We start from the raw sequence: 21,712 nt of genomic DNA on the forward strand, positions 1-21,712 counted from the left end.
GGTATATCCTGGCACCCTACCAGGTGATGGAGACCTGAGCTTGGGGTTTAAAAGGCCAGCGAAACAAGCCAGCAGAATGTTTTCCTTGCTGTTTAATTTGTGTGAGGGGATTGCGTGAGGGATTGCCAAGGGCTGAGCCTCAGCCCTGCGATCCCGTAGCTCTGCCTCTGCCTCCGCCTCCCCTGAGCCGGCTGCTGCATTAGTTGTGAAAATAAAAAACAAAAAACAAATGATTGAGCCCGAGCATCTAATTGGTTGAGTCCTGGCCCCTCTACTCTTGCCAGTGAAGCACCACTTATTTCTAATCAGAGGTGACATACACAGATCCACCCTCAATAACATTTTACTCATTTACTGCTAGAAATGGACAGAGGGAGAGGAGAACCCTGGTTCATTAGAGGGGTTGGTGGCAGCTGACAGATATTCATTTCCCTCTTGGTAACCCTCCATCTTATGGGCTGGTTTCTGCTTGAAGAAATGAGTGGGGACATATTTTAGCCAAGTCCTCCCTTCCGAACATGAACACGAGCTATTAACCCCTCCCTGTGCCTTGAGACACCTGACTGTTCCTTTACAGCAGGGCTACTCAACACACAGCCTGCAGGTGGGAGTCTCCACAAAAAAGGAGTCAATATAATGGTCTTCTGTTGATATGTGTATTAGTAGTTAAATTCCTGGAGTGTCATTGCTCCTTAAAAGTGCTGTCAGATGGGTGGAAATCAGATAAATATTGCATTTCATTAATATCAGCAGAACTGACTTAAATGGGGCCTGTGTGTTGTGCAGTCTTGCCTTAATCTTTGTATTCATGCCCCTCAGTGTGAAAGAAACTATTTGCATATATTTGCATGTATATATTTGCATATATTTGCATGTATCTGCAACCACACTTAAGTTGCGGCCCCTGGCATGTCCTGTGAGCATCATTGTGGCCTCCTGGGCTTCCAAAGTTGAGTAGTCCTGATTTAGAGTGACTGCCAGGGTCACTTGGGCTCCGAGACTGGGTAGGTCATCTTCTCTCACAGAGGCTTTAATCCGCCTTTCCCATCCACCACCAAGCAGAGAACTCAGACTACCAGGGGATGCCTTTTAAAAGGCACCTCATGGTTTGAGATACAGAAGTTCTCCTAGGTCCAGACCCTCAACAGTATTTAGGTACCTAACTCCCAAGTGTTTCAATAGAGGTTAGCTGCCTTAAGTAACTTCGGAAAGAAGCTTGAGGCTCAGACCCTCAAAAACCGATGTCACTATGCAGGTGCTGTGCTCTATAAGAGCTCACAGCCTTATAGAATCATAGAATACTAGCACTGGAAGGGACCTCGAGAGGTCATCGAGTGCAGTCCCCTGCCCCCTTAGCAGGACCAAATACTGTCTAGACCATCCCTGATAGAGATTTATCTAACCTACTCTTAAATATCTCCACAGATGGAGATTCCACAACCTCCCTGGGCAATTTATTCCAGTGTTTGACTACCCTGACAGTTAGGAACTTTTTCCTAATGTCCAACCTAAACCTCCCTTGCTGAAGTTTAAGCCCATTGCTTCTTGTCCTATCCTCAGAGGCCAAGATGAACAAGTTTTCTCCCTCCTCCTTATGACACCCTTTTAGATAACTGAAAACGGCTATCATGTCCCCCCTCAATCTTCTCTTTTCTAAACTCAACAAACCCAATTCTTTCAGTCTTCCTTCATAGGTCATGTTCTCTAGACCTTTAATCATTCTTGTTGCTCTTCTCTGGACCCTCTCCGATTTCTCCACATCTTTCTTGAAATGTGGTGCCCAGAACTGGACACAATACTCTAACTTACCATCGCACCCTAGTTCCCTGCACCTTACCTCATGCTGGAGGAGATCTTGTGTGAGGGGCCGGGTGGCAATCTCTTGCACCACCAAGTCGTCGTCCTTTTCATAGACACTAGAGGAGGCAAGAGGCAGAGAGAGAGATTCACAGAGGGCTAGGAGAGAGGGACTCTCTTCTTCGGGCGGACACATATTCCCAGGCCTTGGGTTGGGAGGCCTAGCCCAGACTTACTGGTAGAGCCGGACGTTTGCTTTCTGCAGCTCATCGGCTTTCTCATCGGGCGTGGCGGCCCGGAGCTCCCCGCGCCTCTCCCCGAGCACCGTTTTCATGATCTGCATGAGATCCGGCGAGTCCTTCTCATTGTCAATGATGCCGATCTGGGCACGGCCGCCTCTCTCGCCATCCCTGATGCTACGCGCCAGAGCCAGTCCCTGCGAGAGATGGGCACTGATTTAGCCAATGAAAAGACTCCCATTGCCCTCTGGGTCAGGCCTGACTTTCTGTGCTCGCGCAGCACATTTCATTCCAATGCATTGTCTTGGTTGATGTAGTTCAGCTGGGCAACCTGGCCTAGAGAGGGAAATGGGGCCAGGAGGCAACTCAACTACAACTCTCATGATGCACCAGGGCAGCACTGCCAAATTGAAGTTTTTTCAGTTTTTAACCAAATCTTTACATTCTCCATAAAAAGCCTTATTTGTGAAAACAGCTGTTCAGCTGAAAACGCAATTTCCCATGGAAAATCAGTTTAGACGGAAAGATTTCAAGCAGCCTTGGAACGCCAGTGTCGAAGGAGAGATGGACATCATCTCTCACTGCAAATCCTCCTCTGGCTGCCACCTTTCCCATGCCTGGAAATCTGACCTGCAGCTGCTCTGCCCCATTGCTCCTGGGAGAATCTACCCCCTCTCCGCCTCTGCTGAAAGTGTCAGATGCTCGCCTTACCCTGACCATGCTACTCTCTCCATGGTGTCCCCAAGGCCCACCTCTCCAGGTGCCACCCTATGCAGAAGGATTCTGCCTGCCTTTTCATCCCTTGAAAGGAGTACCAGGAATTCACCTACCACCTGAGGCACTCCCCTATGCCCCAGAACCTGGCTCATAATCGCTTTTCTGGTATTTGATGGTTTTCCATGGCATTGCCTCTGACAACCACACAGAAGCAGTGCATGATACAGTGGGATAGAACACTGGAGAGAACTCACGGGGGACTAGGGTTCTATTCCTAACGCTGCCGTGCTCCTGGAGTCCAAGACACTTCACTGCACTGTGCCTCAGATTTCCCCATCTGTAAAATGGGGATAATGGTTCCTTAGTTAAACAGTTTGGCTGTGTCTAGACTGGCAAGTTTTTCCGCAAAAGCAGCAGCTTTTGTGGAAAAACTTGCCAGCTGTCTACACTGGCCGCTTGAATTTCCGCAAGAACACTGACTTCCTACTGTCTGAAATCAGTGCTTCTTGCGGAAATACTATGCTGCTCCTGTTCGGGCAAAAGTCCTTTTGCGCAAAGCTTTTGCGCAAAAGGGCCAGTGTAGACAGCTCAGATTTGTTTTGCGCAAAAAAGCCCCGATCGCGAAAATGACGATCGGGGCTTTTTTGCAGAAAAGCGCGTCTAGATTGGCCATGGATGCTTTTCCGCAAAATGTGCTTTTGCGGAAAAGCATCCATGCCAATCTAGACGCTCTTTTCCGCAAATGCTTTTAACGGAAAACTTTTCCGTTAAAAGCATTTGCGGAAAATCATGCCAGTCTAGATGTAGCCTTTGAGAACGGTGAAGGAAAGCTGCTACTTCAGAGCTTGGTATTCTTATTTCTATTACTGTTACCAGTCACTTTGGACTATCCATGCGATCTTTCTTTAAAAACAAATTTCCCCACCCCCTGAGATATCTAGTGCAGATAAAGCTCTTGACTTGTAAGCACCATGTCACATAGACCTAAGTGATGCATACAGAGGCTAAGAGATTTGCCCAAGGCCATCCAGAGAATCCATGGCAGAGCCAGGAACTGAACCCACATCTCCTGAACTACTGTCTCATGCCAAAACTGCAACACACATTCTTCCTCTTCTGTAGTAGCCATTCATGGGAAAACAGGCCTTTGCTAGGGTTTGAGCTCCTCACCAGTGTGTCATTAGTATTGTGCAGGGGGATTCTATTTTGCACTCATCATTCATTGCTCCTATTTCTCTTCATTGTGCAGGCTTTAACAATGCCCCCCAGAAATCCAACGGTGTTTCCCCACACTGACCCTGGATTTCTCTGCCACGTTGCAGTCGGGACCGTTCCACTGGATCAGCACTTTCCCCAGGTCCAGCAGGAACGCGTCCCCCTTATTGAAGCTGTCCCACGAAAGCTCCACCTGTCATGAGATAACGGGACAGCGTGGGTTACTGGGGAACGAGGAGCATCACCAGCCGGAGGGGTGGGAATAACGTTCTGATATTAACAACGGGCTTGTTTTTCTCTGGAAATTCTGTAGCTATCTGGAATACAACTGAGGATTTGCCATTTATTTTCCTGAACTGCTAGGAACTCTGGGCATTTTTTCAGATTTGGAGACAAGTGTGTGAGCAGGCCCATGTGCACACTTGTGTGCGGTTTGCCTTGTTCTGCTGGTTTTCTGGTACCAGCAATCACCTCTGTGCAGGTCACTGCATGGGAACAAACAAAGAGCCAGGCGTACGGGCTAAAGTCTTCCCTCTCTCTGCAGGATACTGAAGGCTACAGCAAGGTACGGACCGCTGTTTAGTCTGGAAGGCGGGGATTCACAAACTTGGATGAAAGGTCAGTTGTGTAGAGCTGATCGGAAAATGGTTACCTCCCCCCTCCCACACCCATGGCAAAGTTTCAGGCAGGGGCGGATGAGAGTTTTGCGGGGCCCAGGTCAGCACGATTTTGTGGGGCCCCCCCTTTGAAGAAAAAATAGAAAAAAGGCTTCAAATGCGCAAATTGAAGGCTATTTTCATATTAAATGCGAATTGGATAAATTTGATAGAAACTTAATTTAGTTGGATAATTTTTATTTTAATTATATTGTAAGTCATTCTTAAACAAAACTCTGCATTAATTAAAAATTTTCATTTGTATTTAAGTCTCCTCCCCCTTCTGCCTCTCTCTCTTCTCCTCTCCCTCCTGCCTCACTCTCTCTTTCTCTTCTCCTTCGTCTTCCCCCTCCTGCCTCTCACTCATGGAGCCCAAACGGCCGTTTGCGCCGCTTGCTCCTGCGCAGCTGCCCAGCTGAGCGGCGCAGAACTCAGCCTAGCACCACGGCGGGAGGCGAAGGGGGCGGGGCAGTGATGCACACGGCCAGGGGGCGGGACCTGGAGCCTCTGTCACGGCCTTTGCCTTCCACCGTGGTGCTCTGCTGAGTTCTGCACCGCTCAGCCAGGCCGCCACGCAGGAGCAAGTGGTGCAAGCAGCTGTTTGGGCCCCGCATGGCGGCTCAGCACGGGGCTCGGGGCAGCCGCCCCGCTCATCCTGCCCTATATCTGCCGCTGGTTTCAGGCCAAACAGAAAGAAAAGTCCCTGCCCCAGGGAGCTCCCCGTGGTGATAAGTAACAATGCTGGTGCCTGAAACAGAGTCTTTATACAGGCCTGCTGACGAAGGTCGGGGGAGGGCGAAGGGGACAGTTGCTTTGGGGCCCAGTGATTCTAAAGGGCAGCAGAGGTGGTGCCTAGAATCCTGGGCCCTTTAAATCGCCATTGGAAGGCAGCTCTAAGGGCTGGTGGGGGTGTATGCTCTGGGTCGGTGCTGAGAGCTGGCTGTCCCCAACCCTGCCCTTTTTGCGTGAGGCCCCGCCCCTTCCAGGGGCACAGCAGCCCCCCACCTTGCTCGGGGCCCAGGCTGGCTGTTGGCTCCCCTGCTTTATATTAGTGCTGCAGTCCCAGCTGCCTCTGCATCACAGAGCATGGGTTCCTGTAGCATCCCTCCCTCAGACTCCCTGTCTGGGAGGCTCAACCATCTAAGAGTGCAGTGCCCACTACCACATGTAGAAGCCAAGGTCTCGACCCTGCATAAAAGCAGGGCCAGGAGCCGAGTGTGCGCTGTGCGAGTTGGCACTGACTGAGCCAAGGAGACTCCTAGCGCAGCGTGAGGGTAAGTACACACGTGCAAGTCTCTGCAGGATCGGGGCCTAACATTAGCCTGCCTGGGGGAGCGAAGGGAGGGCCCGGGTTACAGCAATGCAGTGGTGTCTCAGCTGAGTCATGCGCCTGTCTTGACAATCCAACGTGGTCTTAAAACACAGGAACGTTCTTGAATAGTATGTTCATCGTTACAGAATGATACGTGAGATATTTGCGTGTGATGCTGATGATCACAACAGCCTGCAGCAGGCCCCAGGGAACTGCCCATAAAACACGGAACCATTTTCTCCTCCAGCTTCAGATCACAAGACAGCTACAAAATGGAGTTCGTAGTTGGTGCCGCTTTAATGGTGGAAGAAATCCAGAACAGGGGTGGGCAATAAGTGGCCCATGGGCCAGACATGGTTCACCAGAGTTAGCTCCTGGCAGGCTGACAGACATTTTATTTACTTGCATGTGGTGTCCGCAGGAACGGCTGCTTGCAGCTCCCATTGGCTGCATGTCACCATTCCGAGCCAATAGGAGAAGTGGGAAGCAGCGCAGACAGGGACACTGCTCCCATTGGCTGGGAACAGCGATCCTTGGCCAATAGGAGTTGCAAGTGGCCCTATCTGTGGATGCGCAGGTAAATAGAGAGTCCAGCAGCCCCTGGTGAACTGTGTCTGGACCACGGACTGCTTATGCCCACCCCTTAGCTGGAAGAATTGAGTCTGGTTCTGTTCCCACTTATACCAAGGTAACTCCATTGTCTTCAGCATTGAATTACTCCTGATTTACAATGGTGTAAACAAGATGAGAACCAGGCTCTGTGTTAGCAACCATTGCTCAGAGGGCTGGATTTGGATCTCACACTGGTGTAAGGCTCAAGTCCACTGAAATCTGTGGGCCAGATAGTTCGCTTGTTGCAAACTGAGGCAGCACTGATGGCTTCATTGGAATCAGGGTGATTTACACCAGCTGAGGATTTGATCCTGTTGAGTTATATGGGTATATATAACAGTAGTAAGATCTGAATCTGACCTAGATTTTCTCCCACTGGAAATCTGCATGGCATGCTGGTCCATTAACGGCCAGCACTGCTCAGAGGACGTTCACCATGAGCCACCAATAGGAATAAAGCACTTCTGTCCTTACCTCTGTGGCGGACACATGTTTCTTCCCTTTGACATGAAGGAGCCGTTTGATGTTATACATGTTGGTCTCCACATGCCTGAATCCTGAAGCTACTCCTCCCTTCTTGTAGCTGTTGTGTAACAGGGAATTGAGGGTTAAAGTTAGAGTGGATACGAAAATTAGGGTTCCCCCCCCCCCCAGGAAAATGTCAAGCTTTTGACAAAAAAAAAAAAAAATCCAAAATATTCAGAAGTTTTATTTGGAAATCCTGACACAATGCCTAAGGGGAATTAGGGAGCATGAGATGCACAAACTACATTCTCCTCTACAGGCCAGGTTATCTGGTCAGACTACATCTCGCATGATGCACCACAATCTTTCCTCTTGTATCATAGAAGTCATGTAACTGGGGTGCATCATGGGATGTGGAGTCATTAGGTGAACCTAGCCCATAGTGGAGAAGGGGATTGTGACTACTTGAAGGTACATCAGAGGGATCACTGTGTTAGTCTGTACCTGCAAAAACAATGAGGATTTACTTCAGTTTTCATGGGCAAAAACCCACTTTGTCAGATGCATCTTTAAGGTACCACAGGACTCCTCATTATTTTTACTTGAAATCTCTTTCCCATGAGGCACTGAGAAGCATTTCAGACCTGAAATATTTCAGTTTCCAGGTGCTCTGTTTTTGATGAAAAAGCAAAATTTTCTACAGACACTTTTGGCAAATGGAAATTATGTGTTAAGCTAATTTCCCATTCAAAAACAGTTTTGAAGGAAAAAATTTGACACTCCTAATTAAAACCACTTTCTGTTTGGGTTCATGGCATAAGCTATTTGATCTTGTGCTGTGGGACATGTGCATCACAATGTTTGACTGTAGGCCCTACTATGAGGTAAGCACTGCTGAAAGCCAACGGCATATAGGATACTAGGATCCCCTGAGGCCTCAGAAGAATGTCATGTAAGGTTCCTAATAAAGCCTTGTGTCACAGTGGTCATCATAGGGAGAGGGATAGCTTGGTGGTTTGCCCATTAGCCTGCTAAACCCAGGGTTATGAGTTCAATCCTTGCAGAGGCCATTTAGGGATTTGAGGCAAAAATTTGCCCTATGAAGGCAGAAGACTAGACTCAATGACTTTCAAGGTCCTCTCCAGTTCTACAAGATAGGCAATCGCCATTAATTTAAATCATAGCCATTGCAAGGAGTACATACAGATGTTGTATAAAGAGTTATGTATATAGATTGAGATCTATGTTGTCTGTGACAAAGGGATATCCATCAGAAAGTGAATAATGAGTTTTCTTTCAGGCAAGCAATAATTTGCTGTCTGTTTACATGTCAATTAAATATTATACCGGGCACATCTATTTACTGTCTGAGCAAAATTCAAATCAATAGATTATGGAGGTTGCAGGAAAAACAAACCAGCTATTCAGGAGTACAATGAACGTACAGAGCTGGGGATGAGAGAGCCCTTCCGCCAAAGTAGTTAAAAATGCCAACATCTAGACATCTCCTAGTTGATGTCTTGTGAGTTAAGTTTAGACTCCGGAAAGTGTGTGATGATTTTTTAATGCAACCTTTTGTTTCCAATAGTCTGACCTTCTCCCACTTGACTTTACTTTTCTAGATAGCTGTCTGTGAAGTAAAGGGGCGATGCTGAGTTGAATCGTGGAAGCTGGGTGTACTATTTCTTTGGGAGTAGCAAATCCGAGACTTCTATGAGTGCTCCCTGAAACAGGGACTGAGCGCTCCAGAGGGATGCTCAGAAGTTAGTGGGTGCCTATCACTGACCTGTTCTGTAGGGGTTGGTGGAAGTGCTCATGTTGCCAGAAAGTAGGGGATTCAGGTTGCTGATTCACAACAACTGCTGGATAGGACCGGACAATAGAAGATCATTCACTTGATAATTGCCCTGTTCTGTTCATTCCCTCAGAAGCACCTGGCATTGGCCACTGTCAGAAGACAGGAAACTGGGCTAGATGGACCATTGGCTTGACTCAATATAGCTGTTTTGATGTTGTTGTTGATGACTGTTTCTTGCTGCTTCTGAGGGATGTGCAACGTGCCTTGGTTGCCACATGACCAAGATTCATCACCGACTTTAGACGGCTGGCTGGATTGTTAACTTCCCCCGCCTGGAGGTATGACGTGAACACGGAGCCATGATCCCTGCTTCTTGCTAAGGGCAGGTGCTAGTGAGGTGCTTCTCGACACTAGGGTTCTCTTGCCCCACAACTTTGTCACAAGGTATAATGCCGTTAGTTCCTTCTGACACAACTTTACGATGAAGACACAGACGCATCCCAAAATGACAACGAAACCAGAAAATTCCTGAGTTGTTTTCCTGGCTTGAGGGATGCATCTGCAAAGCCTGGGATGGGTGGCACCCCATCATGATCATCATGTGTTTTACACAACCTAACACCTCACATGCGTGGATCAGGCCTCCCACTAAGGCCTGATCCAAGTGTTGGGATGAAAAGATGCAGTTTTGGAGTTTGGGGAAGAAAATGTGCATCTCTGTTTTGGAAGAAAAGATGGAGTTTTGGAGTTGTGTAATAGTGTAATATCTCCAGCCCATTGTTCCTAGTGCTGAGATGGGGAGTCAGTGCATCTGGGGATGGAGGAGGCTGGCCCAAGCCTCCCCAGCCAGGAGCACAGAGAGGGTGGACCAGAGAGGGAGGAGACCGTGTCGCTCCTGCCTCCCAGGCCAGGAGCATGGAGAGGGCAGGTGCTGGGGACAGCAACACTCCACCCCAAGAACAACTACCGCAGGCATTCTGGGGGCGGAGCGTGGGTGGGGCCAGGCTGGAAGTTTGGGAAGGCAAAGCCTTCACCCGCCTAAGCCACCAGACGCCCATGGCTGAGATTGTTTTACAAAGGTCCTAACGACATGGCCTTGTTACCCAAGATGAGATTCAGGCCCACTAGCCTTTAATGAAGAGGAGATTTTGGTCCATGCAATGTAAAATAAACATTGAAAGGATTTAGTAGAGATGGGCAAAATGTTTCCCCATTTCAACATTTCAAAATTGGGGATTAAAAATCGAGGGAGGAGTTTATAAAAATTTCTCCTGATTTTGACCAACTATGAGGCTAGTCAAAAATGTCCAGATTTTAAAATTGTGATTTTTTTTTCAATTTTTCCAAAAATAGCAATTTTTTTAACTAACGTTTGTGACCAGACCTACAGCCTAGCCAGAGTGCTTGGAGCAGCCTGGCAGTTTCTATTTATTTGCAGCAGATTTGGCATCACTCACATAATGCCATTTTTGAAGTAGCTTTTGAAGGCCTCGGACTCGTGTCCCTCCACCTCTCGATGTTGCACTGGGCTCCCCCCGAGCATGTCATCCATCTGGGTGACGTAGAAGGCCGCAGCGCCCTGCTCATCCTGAGAGGAGTCCTTCCCTATCCAATAGTGCAAGTCCGTCATGAAGCCATTTGCGGTTTTCTTGTTCTGGGAAACACAAAAGCGGTAGTGAGAGGTCAGTGGAACCATGTGTATCTGCAATCCAGGAAGGAGGACAACTATGTGTGATTGGCATCTTGTGACTAATATCTCTGACAAGGGAGACCTGGTATATAAATTAGAACCAGATCACGGAGCCTTTGTGCAGGCAAAATCACCCATGCAGTCAATGAGGATCCCCGAGCATCGAAAACAAGATCTACCCTTAATATTCTCCATGCAAAAACCTGCCCGAGGTCAAGCTTTCCTACTAGGGCTCAGCCCTACCACACAGAAGCTCTTGGGAATTTTGCCAGTGACTTCAACAGAAGTAGGATTTGAGCTGTAAAGGACTTTGGGAGGTCCTGATTCAGGAAAACATTTCATGAAACTTAGGCACATACTTAAAACTTTAGCATGTGTTCAGTTGTTATGTGTGTATGGCCCCATTACTGTAGTGATTAAGTACCTCACAATCTTCATTTGTTCTCAACACTCTTGCTAGGTAGGGAGATGTTGTTATCCCCAGTTCATGGAGGCACAGGTGAGGTGACCTGCGCGCGCGCACGCACACACACACGCACACACACGAAGCCTGTGGCAGAACAAGGCCTCAATCCCATGCACCCCACTAGCACTAACCACTCGGGTGGCCCATGAGACTAGGCAGTTGCCTAGGGTGCCGCCGGCCCGGGCGCCCGATGATGACATCATGGGCTGGCCTCAGGCCGCTCCTGTAACCACTAGGCCCCTCTTTTCCCTCCCTAGCCTAGGTCAGGGTCTGTGTGTGGAAGCTTGCAAGCTGCTCTTACTCTCGTGCTAGATGAGTGTTCTATTGGTTATTAAATGCGTGTTCCTAGCTACTTTCAGATCCTTGGCTCAAATGCTATTATGCATGTGCATTAAGATACATTCATAAATTAGATGATCACACACTGTGTTTCCCCACAGGATCCCTGGCTCATCAAGTACAAGGTGGCAGAATGAGATGTCGGTAAATCTGGCATTTCCTAATTTTCTGAGTCGATGATTTTGCAGCCGTATGATACACCCACAATAAATACAGAGTGACTACCGGTGGTGTGTGAAACCCTACCGACTCTCAAACACAGGCCAAGCTCCAGCTAGGAGCAAATATATGTGTGTTTGAGATTCTTAAACTTCCATTATGATTCCTATTGTGTAACAAAGCCAAATAGCCTAAAGAGAAAAACCAAACCCTCTGGAAGCAGGTGTTTTGTGAATGGTGCCGGGCATTTTTCATTACCCACAATGATAAACTCCAACATCCACTGCGGAGGAAAATGAAGAGAGACTCATTTTATAGCATGGGTTGAGGCTAAGTTCTGTGTATCTGTTTTGTTCTGAGAAAAGTGCTTAGATAACATTGGTGAACACTGGTTTAAGAGCCCAAATAGAGAGCAACTTGATTTCTTTAGATCTAGTTGCTCAATCGGCAGTGAAATCACTCCATTTAATGTACAACCTTATATGCAGCTCAGAGCTTTATTGCTATAGTCTGGCACCCTCTGGTCCAGCAGCACTTGTGGGCTGGCATGATTTTCGTTAGCCTGATGTCCACTTATCATGGGTGTGGACAAGTTTCCCGCAGTCCCATAAAATTTGTTTACAGCCACCAGTCCTGGCTCTCAGTGTTCTGGGCTGTTACTTAGCTCTAATTTACCCCTATCTGTCTTCTAAGAGTCCAGTAAGCAGTGGAAGTGCTGGTAATGTTGCTAGATAATACTGACCTCCCATGGTTTGGCAAATTCTCTGGTTCGGCACTGGTCAGATCCCAAGGGTGCTGGACTAGAGAGGTTCAACCTGTACTAGACATCACATGACTTGCCCTGGACCACACAGCTTTGTCCCCATGAAGAACAGGAAAATTTTTCAGAGGGGTAGCCATGTTAGTCTTTAACTGAAAAAACTTAAACAACAAATAGCTCTGCAGCACCTTAGAAACTAACAAAAAAAATAGATGGTATCATAAGCTTTCGTGGGCACAACCCACTTCTTCAGATGAATGGAGTAAGGGATCCAGGCTACAAATAAATAGCAGAGAGAGAGGGGATGGGGAGGGAAAGAGAGTGTCTGTGCTAAATGAGGCTAATAGAGTGGGCTGTAAGTACCAGGTGTTTAGCTTTTTATAGAATCCTAGGGCTTGAAGAGATCTCAAGAGGTCATCGAGTCCAGCCCCCTGCCCAAAGCAGGACCAACCCCAACTAAATCATCCCAGCCAGAACTTTGTCAAGCTGAGACTTAAAAACCTCTAGGGATGGAGATTCCACCACCTCCCTAGGTAACCCATTCCAGTGCTTCACCACCCTCCTAGTAAAATAGTTTTTCCTAATATCCAACCTCAGGAGCAGCCTGAGACCGGCTGCGGCAGCTGGCACCCCAGGCAGAAGGCACACTCAGCATCCCTGCCTGCACGGTCGTCAATGGCCATAACGTCATCATCAGGCGCCCAAGCGCCCCATGACATCATCATCGGGCACCCCGGACCGGCAGCGCCGTAGGCGACCGCCGAGTCTGCCTATGCTCACGGGCCACCCCGTCCAACCTAGACCTCCCCCACTGTAACTTGAGCCCATTGCTCCTTGTTCTGCCATCTGCCACTACTGAGAAAAGCCCCTCTCCATCCTCTTTGGAACCCCCCTTCAGGAAGTTAGTTGAAGGCTGCTCTCAAATCCCCCCTCACTCATCTCTTCATTCTCTTCTCTATGTCATTAGGGTGCGGAATGCAGCAGCCCATCCAGGTCAGGTCTTTGTTCAAACCTTGGTTTCATTTACAAGTCTGACACCTGTACTCAAGGTTTGAACAAGGGGCTGTCTAAGTGCAGGGCAGACATTTGGATTGGGAGGCAGGAGGGTCGTAGAGTTGAGGCTGCAGCCCAAATGTCTAGACTGTAATTAAACAGCCCCTTAAGCCCAAGTTGCCTGGCATGGACCAGCCGCATGTCTCGCTGCAGGGTAGATAAACTCCTCAATACAGCCCCACCTTTCCTCTCTAGTCGGGAATCTCTCAGTTCTGTCGTTATTCCTCAGGCAAGATTTCCATGGACATCAATGGGAGCTGCGTGCTTTCATGGCAGAGCACACACAGCTGTGCCGGAGTTTCCGCCAACCCTGCATCAGCTTGAGAAATATGACTAGCTGCAAGGCACAGCCTTCCCTTTTGTTAAAGGAGATCCCATGGGTGCCACCCTATGAGTCACGGAGCCGCAAGGCAGTAGTCAGGCAAGGCCTGACCTGGAAAATTAAGCATGTCCCAGCACGAAGAAGCTGAGTCTTCTAACGCTGGGATGACAAACACCCCTCCACCAAATAAACCCTGGCTTAGTCCATGTGCTGCTGCATCAGCCTGATGAGCGGGACGGAGAGACCCATCGGAGTCCACTGGAGCCCTGTGGAAAACCAACGGAATAATTCTGCTTCCCCTCCCTAAGGAAGGTAGGGCAGGATTTGGGGTAACACAGCTCTGCCTGAGCTTCCATATGTAACGCACTATGGGCAGGACTTGGCAGAGATGGGGCTGCCTATGGCCCACACAGACTACGCGGATCTACCCAATTCGCTGCCGGGGCTATGGAGGAAGGGGAGATTGGAAATCCCTTTAAGCCAGGGGCTGCGACAACACGCCCTGCACCATGGTTTCCGTGGAACCTGGAGTGATCTGTGCAAATGAAGAAGAGTTGGGGGAGGGATAAAGAAGCCCTGATCCGGCGCATTGTCCTGGACTATCACCCAGAACTTCTGCTGTTGCAAGTCAGGTGCTCAGGCTAGCTTCTCAGAAGGGCCTCAGCCTTCAGACCGCTCGGGTCAAGTTTCAAGTGAGCTCGGCTCAAATTCTGAGTGAACTCACGAGGGCTCCTGATTCCTCTTCTGGTTTTCTTACCCCTGAACAATACTGTGATTGCAGCACAGGACGGGAGACAGGAAACCTTCCTTCTAATCTATTCCCAGCTCTGCTTTGCATGGTGTCTCTCTGTCTCTGTGTGAGACCCTGGGCAACTCACTCATGCCGACATTTGCAAAACCCAACAGTAATATTGGCTTCCAGAATTTCTAGGAACTCAACTTGAGACACCTTAGAGGGGCCTGATTCTCACAAAAGGGTGGATCCCTCAACCCCAGAAAACGAGGTCCTTTTAAAAAGTATAGCCAAAACCAGGCTACCTTGGCACACTCCAAATGCAGCCGTCATTTTTCAAATTACAGATCTTCACCTTGGTGATCCCTGGAAGGAGCACACAGCAGAAGCAAGAGCCTGAGAGTTATTTCAAGAGGCCATAGCAAAGCTGATTTTTTTTCCATGCATCCCCCCACCTGTCCCCCCCCTTCCCTCTTGCTGCCCCTCTGGCCTCTTTCAGAGGGAATATGCAACAGAGTTGCTTCAGGCTGCAGTAGGGATGGTGAGTAAATTACGTTTTCCCATGGTGCTGCTGGAACCGGGCACACGGTAGTCACTTGGGTGGTTAATGAAACAGTGTAGAGCCAGACATACTGACCTTTGCGGAACTTACTTACATATAGTATGATGTAACAGTCTCCTTCAAAAAAGCCCCCATACGCCTTTTCGGGAACAGGAACCATTTTCATTTTCTGCAAGAAATCGGAAAGGGCGACCGTCAGCACAACATGCATGGACAAGATACTGCAGGGAGTTAGCAGGGTGACAAATGGCGTATCCCCTTCTCCTTGGGATATGGCCCTAAGCTGTGCTCAAGAGAGGGAAACAGCAAAGATGCAAAATCCAGCCCTGCTGAAATCAATGGGAGCCAGGATTTCACACTAAGCACCCTAGAGTCTTGCTCCAAGAGCCATTGCTGCCTTGTCTTTCTGCTGCACGGTCTATGTCACTGGGTTCACCTTTGTAACGGATTTGAACCTGGGACCTCTGAAGCTTAGTATTGGAGCTTCTATCCACTGAGCTAAAAGCCAGCTGGAGCTCAGCCCAGGCTGAAGAGATCTCTTGGTCTTATCTGTTGCTGTGGTCTAGGTACCACTGCATGGGACAGTGACCCATACTAGGTGTGTGGGTTACACCTTCACAGAAAGGAACAGGCTGGCCAGGAGACCACTAACCTGTTAGAAAGTCTGAGAGTCCCACACGTTCTAACTCCAGCCACCTACCCAGACACTCCCGCTGGTCAAACCCAATCCTTTGATGCTCCCCGCCCAGCTGTCGTACTCCAGACCCTGAGGGGCCCTGAATTGCAGGGGTGGGATCCAGGTGGCCTGGAGGATTAGTGGGGGGTCCAGCTCTGCTCTGCTGGTTCCTGGCATCACTTGGGGTGGGGGAATGGAAGCCAGAAGGAGTCAGGGTGCGGGTTTGGGAGAAGAGGTGGAATGTGGGTAGGAAGGGGGAGGAGCAGGCCTGGGAAGAGGCAGGCAGGGCTGAGCTGGGACAGGTTGCTCGCTGCTGATGGTGCCAGGCCCCCCACTTCTCCCTGAAACACAGGACCCCCCGAAGTGCAGTTGCCCTGGTCTGCCCTATGGCTGGGACAGCTATAAGCCCAAACCATGGGCCCATATAACTCGTCACCTATGGTGACAGGCACTGGAGACTATTCCCAGCATGTGTGTAACCTACAGACAGAGCAAGCCCAAAGACTTTGGCTCTGAGCTGCAGGGCACGAGGCTCTGACACAGCACCCGTCACTATGCTATTGGGAAGCCACTGATGATGTGTCCAACAAATTGCTGTAGTGGGGGGTGAGTCAGGGCCAATGGTAGGCTCCTAGCTAGGAAAATCCATCCCTAATTTTCAAGGCGGGATAAAGATGGACGGCAAATTTAACTTGGTTTTAGGTGAAGCCTGGAAGTGCCGGCTGAATTTTCCCGTAATGATTTAATGGACCATTCAAAAAATTACAGATCTATACAACTCTGGTGCCTCTGTGGAAGTACATGGCTTCCCTTCGAGGGCAGTGTGGCCTTGTGGGAAAAGCTGTAGACTACTACTTGGAATACCCGACTTTGCCTCGAGTTGCTGTTGCGTATGCTGCATGCCCTCATGCTCCCTCTTTCCTACCCACACCCCTGTCTGGTTAATTGGTAAGTTCTTTAGGACTGTCTCATGCTCTCTTTGGACAGTGCCCAGCTCAGAGAGGCAATGGGGGAAGGAATAAACAATAAAGCCACCCAGTGCTCAGCAGACATCTCATCTTCCCTATGATGAGCAGCAGCGGTAAAGTCCTACTGGTGAGGCTTTGACTCAGGCCTTTAGTGCTTTAAATCAAGCGAGAAAGCCCCATGCTGTGACTGCGGAAGTTCAAACCCCGCTGTTAGCCTGCACAGCATCAAGGCTCGCCATTACGGGAGGGTTTGACTGGGGCATTTGACCTCGTGGGGCAGCGCCATCCCAGAATGGAGCATTCCTAGCTCCTCTCAAACACCTATTCCTTGACAGGAAGAACAGCATTGCGCAAGAGGGGGCAGTGTAGACGCTCCTTCTTGTGCAAGAGCCTCTTCTGAAAAAAATGCTGGCTCATTCGGTATGCAAATGAGGCTCGGCGATATTCCATGCTTAGCCTCATTTGCATATTACTTGCACAAGAAACCACGAGTGTAGACATAGCCCTGGTGTGGGTCACTGTCCGATGCAGTGGCACCTCGACCACAGCAACAGATAAAAACTAGAGAGCTCTACAGCATGGGCTGAGAGCCAGCTGACTTTTAGCTCAAAGGGCAGCAGCTCCTCTACTAAGCTCCAAAGATCGCAGGTTCAAATCCACCTGGGGGCAGTTACATTAAGGGCTCCCCGTGCCCCCACCCAGATTAGCAAAGAACAACCGGTATGGATTTCTGGGCTCCATTCAGATTTCCATTGAGTTTTTCAGTTCACGTCAAACAGGAATATGAAACCCAGCAAACTCCCTGGGAATGAAATTCAGACCCATAATGTGTGGTTTATGACTCACTCGCTATTTATAGAGCACAGACCTGGGTGAGCTTAATTTCTGCGTGCCCTGCGTGTAGGCAGTGACTGCGTACACTGTATGTAGGGTGCACTACACACAAGGGCATAACATTGTAATTTCCCAGGCATGGTGTGTTCTGTATCGGGCCTCTTTATCAACACAGAGCTAGGCAATCAAGAGAGGTCTCAAATTCAGGTTAGAGAGCAGGCACACGGTTTTAAACTGGGATTCGCCCTTAGAACAGACTACCAAGAGGAGCTGTTCTCCATCTCTAAGGGTCCTCACATCACATCCCCCTTCTGCAAGAATGAGGCAAAGCCAAGTGTCTGGGCTCAGTGCAGGGGTCACTGGGTGAAACTCTATGGCCTGGAGACCATAGAGTGGATGGAACATACTGGTTGCTTCTCGTCTATGAATGATTGAACCACACAGAGCTCAAAACAATGACCAACGAATAGCTGAAAGATGGGCGTGGCGTATGCAGGGAAATAGAAGCATGGCTGATGAGAAGCAATGGAATAAGGCCAGAAAGGAACCAAGGGTGGAGGTGACTACAGGAGAAAGGCTGTGACAAAGTGATCCACTACTTATTCCATGCGGAAACGGTGGAGAGTCGACCCCAGCGCTTGGGCGTTTCAAAGCCCAGTGAATGACTGAGTAGTAAATGCACTGTGGGGACAATCCTGCTTTGGAGGGAGGAGCACGGAGGTTGGAAGGGAAATATATGGTCATGCCAATTTTCTTCCACAATTTGATCTGAGGAAGTGGGTCTGGCCCAAGAAAGCTCATCATCTAATAAACCATCTTATTAGTCTTTAAAGTGCTGTATAGTCCTGTCTTTTGTTTCAGCAAGACCAGACTAACATGGCTACATCTCTGTTACTATGTTTCAGAGGGGTCATCACACCTCCTGCTCCGCGCTTCCTCTTGAAGCTCACAGCTCTGTGACAAAGCCACCTGGAGATCCCGGCAAGAGGGTGGAGAGCTTCCAGCAGTCGCCGGGCAAGGTTGGAACCCGTGGACAGCCCTGGCCTATGTTCAGGTGTGGTGGTGGGAGAGGGGGTTTGACAAGAGGTGGCGCTCCATGCTGGAGAACCCCTTGCGACATTTCAGTGCTGCTCACTTTGCTAGGCAGTCAGTGCCCAGACACCATGGGGATGGGCAGGATAGAAAACTTCAGGCAGGCAGGTGATCCCCGCGACTGTGGCCTCCTGAATTCACTTCATTTGGTACACATAGGGTTAACACACCAGGTTACGCAATCTGTCCTAAGTGTGTATGTACACACACACACACACACACACACACACACACAGTTTTGCTTTGCTAAACTGCAGCATGAGCCTGCAGGTTCTGCAGAATCCACGCCACACGCTTTTCCGGTGGCCCAGCTGGTTTCTCCTCATACCAGCATGTCCTTGAGGAACGGACTTGCTTTGAATTACAGCTCCCCTAGAAAGGGGCGCGGCACCAACAGGGAAGTGCAATGACTTTCCCTCATTCCCAATGGCAACATCTTCACCAAGCAGGTTTCCCTGCCCGTGAGAGCCACATGACTAAATCTCTGCCCAGCTCCTGGGGCTCCGTTCTCTGAGCCTCGGGCCGGGCTCCTGTTTGGGGCACGCCCAGCAGCAGACGACCTGCGGTGGAACCACCTCTCAGGGAAGAGGCACTGGTCACGTCTAAACTGAATGCAGAGGCCTCTTTGTTCATCCGCAGCCTCCCGCTGGGAGCAGGTCACAAGGAGGGATTTAAGAAGAGGGAACAAAGGGCAAGGAGAGCCCCGCACACTAAGTGAGGGTCTACAGTAGAAAAACAAGCACATATCACAGCTGGCAACAGGCCATTAGCACCAGTGCTAAGCTACCATAGTTGCTGTGACTAATCGATCTGCTCTGGAGAGGAAATGCAGGCTTGTGGCTAAGGCAATAGCTTAGGTCCCAGAAGAGCTGAGCTCAGTTCTTGACCCTGCCACTGACTCACTATGTAACCTCGGGCAAGTCACTTAATCCTATGTTTCTAAGTTGTAATGCAGAACTAGAAACACTTCCTTTCTCCCACCCTTGGCTGTATCTATTTTGACTGAAAGCTGGACAAAGTGTAACCCACACACCTAGGGTGGTTACCATGCAGTGGCACCTAGACCATAGCAACAGCTACGATCAAGAGACCTCTATAGCACGGGTGGGCGCCAGCTAGTTTTTAGCTCAGAGGGTAGCAGCTCCTATACTCCACTTCAGAGGTCCTAGGTTCAAATCTGCTTGGTTCTGGTTACAAAGGCAGGGACTGTCTTTTACAGAGTGTATGTGCAACACCTAATGCAGTAAAATGCCTGAGTGCTATTGTAATGAAGTAGCAATTTCAGTCCTGGGCCAGAGCATTCCTGTTTCCTAAGCCAGTATTATCCCGGTTTTACAGTGTGGGAAACCGAGGCACGGCACTGTGGCTGAATGTTACATAGAGAGTGGGTTAAAGCTGGGGAAAGAATTTGGGTCTCCTAAGTCCTACTCATCCATCATCTTTAACTACAAGACTATCCTCATTCACCTAAGCAATTTTCACAGCATCTCGTTTTTGTAAAACACACCCTACCCTCCCCTCCCCTGCCCCAGTCTGTGAAGGATGCACCCCTCTCACCGTACCTCTATGGTCCATATCTGCAGCCCCGGCTTTCTCTCGATAGTAGGGAGGCCCATGTCGGGGTCTGTCATTCTGCTGATGGAACTGCAAGACAAAGAGCAGCATAACCATCCAATTCGACAAAACAGGAAGCTCAGGGCAGCCTTGGCAGAGGTTTGGTGGGTTGAGTGAGCCAAAGAACAGACTTGCTCCGAGCGGTGTCATTTCAAAAGAGGATCACATGCTGCCCCACGCTCTCATTTGGCCCACGCACGCACTGGACAGGGCCAGACAAGCTGCCAGGCCCAGCATGAGTCAGGCATCGTACCCACGACGAGGCGTTTGGAGCAGAACATCGGCCCTGCCTGCGAGCCCTTTGGCTTCCTACCTCCTGCCTTGTGCTGCGTGGCAGATGGGAGCTTCCGCTATGTGCAAAATGCAGGGATCTCCCCTCCCCCTCCACGCTCAACCTTCTTGCGGGTGAGTAAAAGCAAAGAGGCCGTTTCCAGCAGACAGGATAACTGGGAAAAGCGACGGGACCTTGTCTGCAACGGGTGTCCCTCCCCGGAGCGCTATCAAAGCCAAAGACGGGACTCCAATTTACATCAGCTGAGGCGCTCGCCCACTGCTTTGCCTGTAGGCCCAAAGGGAAGCGGGGGGAACAACATAAACAGCCATTTTTGTTGGGAGCTGTGGTTCTCTTTGGGAAATAAAAATAGCTTCAAGCATCTTGCACTCTTATGATCAGCATCATCCATCTGTAGGACAATTTGGGACAGCCACCCAAGTCCCCACGGCAGCCGCCTCAACCGACCTATGGGTGAAGTTTCTCCAGAGCAGAGGCAGGGGGGAGGAGGAGGAGGCAGGGTGTTGTCTTGGGCACTATTTTTGGGGGGTAAGGACTTATGCGTATGTCCATTTATCAAACGACTTTCATTGCAGAGGCAGCCCAATGTACATACAGATGATTCATTTAATCCATCAGTGACAGGCAGCCACCTCTGGGGTACAACCCAACAGTTCATCACCCACTCACAACACCACGCAACTGCTTCAGCCAGGAGGTGAACAGGGACACAAGCGCCAGTGGACATGGCAGAGGGAAGTTTGAATGCAGTTTAGGCAGAGTACTGGGGGCTAACGCTCCCTCTCCCACATTTCCATGGAATACCTGAGCTGATGCCCTGTAATAAACCCCGACAGCTAGGAGCTTTATTGCCCTCACCATTGTTGTTCAGAACTTCTAGGTAACAGGAGGCAGAGGATGTAGACCAGTGTGGGCAAAATTGAGCCCAGGTGCCAGATCCGGCCCGCCAGGCATTTCTCTCCGGCCCACCCAGATGATTAGCAGAAAGTGCACACTTCCAGCCGGTCGCCTGTGTTCCGCTGCCTGCCTGCCTTGCTCTGTTCTGCAGCAGAGAGGAGTCTTCTACTAGCTGTGCAGATGGCGGGGAGGGGGGGAAGAGGGTAATATGGAGGGGAGAGAAGAGAACTGAAGTCACTATGCTCCCTTGCACTCCATCTCCACAGAGCAGGGGTTGGGAAGAGGGAGACACACATCGGAGCTGCTCTTGTCTGAACCCTAGATGGTAAGTGACTCAGAGGAGTGCAGGGTTGGGGAGGGGGAGACAACAGAGCAGGACAGGTTTCCCATAAAGAGACAGAACGTGGCTTCACTTGGAAACTTACCCAGCAGCAGCCGGCACAC

At 49.6% G+C, this 21,712-nt stretch overlaps 1 protein-coding gene across 1 annotated transcript in view; it reads right to left on the reverse strand.

Moving 5' to 3' along the window:
• VILL (villin like) overlaps positions 1 to 21,712 on the reverse strand; it is a 57,514-nt gene that overhangs the window by 21,966 nt on the left and 13,836 nt on the right. Inside the window, exons 2-8 of the mRNA XM_006120573.4 lie at positions 20,028 to 20,109; positions 14,990 to 15,064; positions 10,269 to 10,465; positions 7,023 to 7,131; positions 4,051 to 4,161; positions 2,034 to 2,233; positions 1,838 to 1,916 (exon numbers count right to left, since the gene is read on the reverse strand). Coding sequence (XP_006120635.3) covers positions 1,838 to 1,916; positions 2,034 to 2,233; positions 4,051 to 4,161; positions 7,023 to 7,131; positions 10,269 to 10,465; positions 14,990 to 15,064; positions 20,028 to 20,096 — 840 coding nt within the window. The 5' untranslated portion in view covers positions 20,097 to 20,109. The remainder of the gene's footprint in view (positions 1 to 1,837; positions 1,917 to 2,033; positions 2,234 to 4,050; positions 4,162 to 7,022; positions 7,132 to 10,268; positions 10,466 to 14,989; positions 15,065 to 20,027; positions 20,110 to 21,712) is intronic.

The sequence above is a fragment of the Pelodiscus sinensis genome, chromosome 2, assembly GCF_052426305.1.
Source record: "Pelodiscus sinensis isolate ZL-2025 chromosome 2, ASM5242630v1, whole genome shotgun sequence".
NCBI classification, from domain to species: Eukaryota; Metazoa; Chordata; order Testudines; family Trionychidae; genus Pelodiscus; species Pelodiscus sinensis.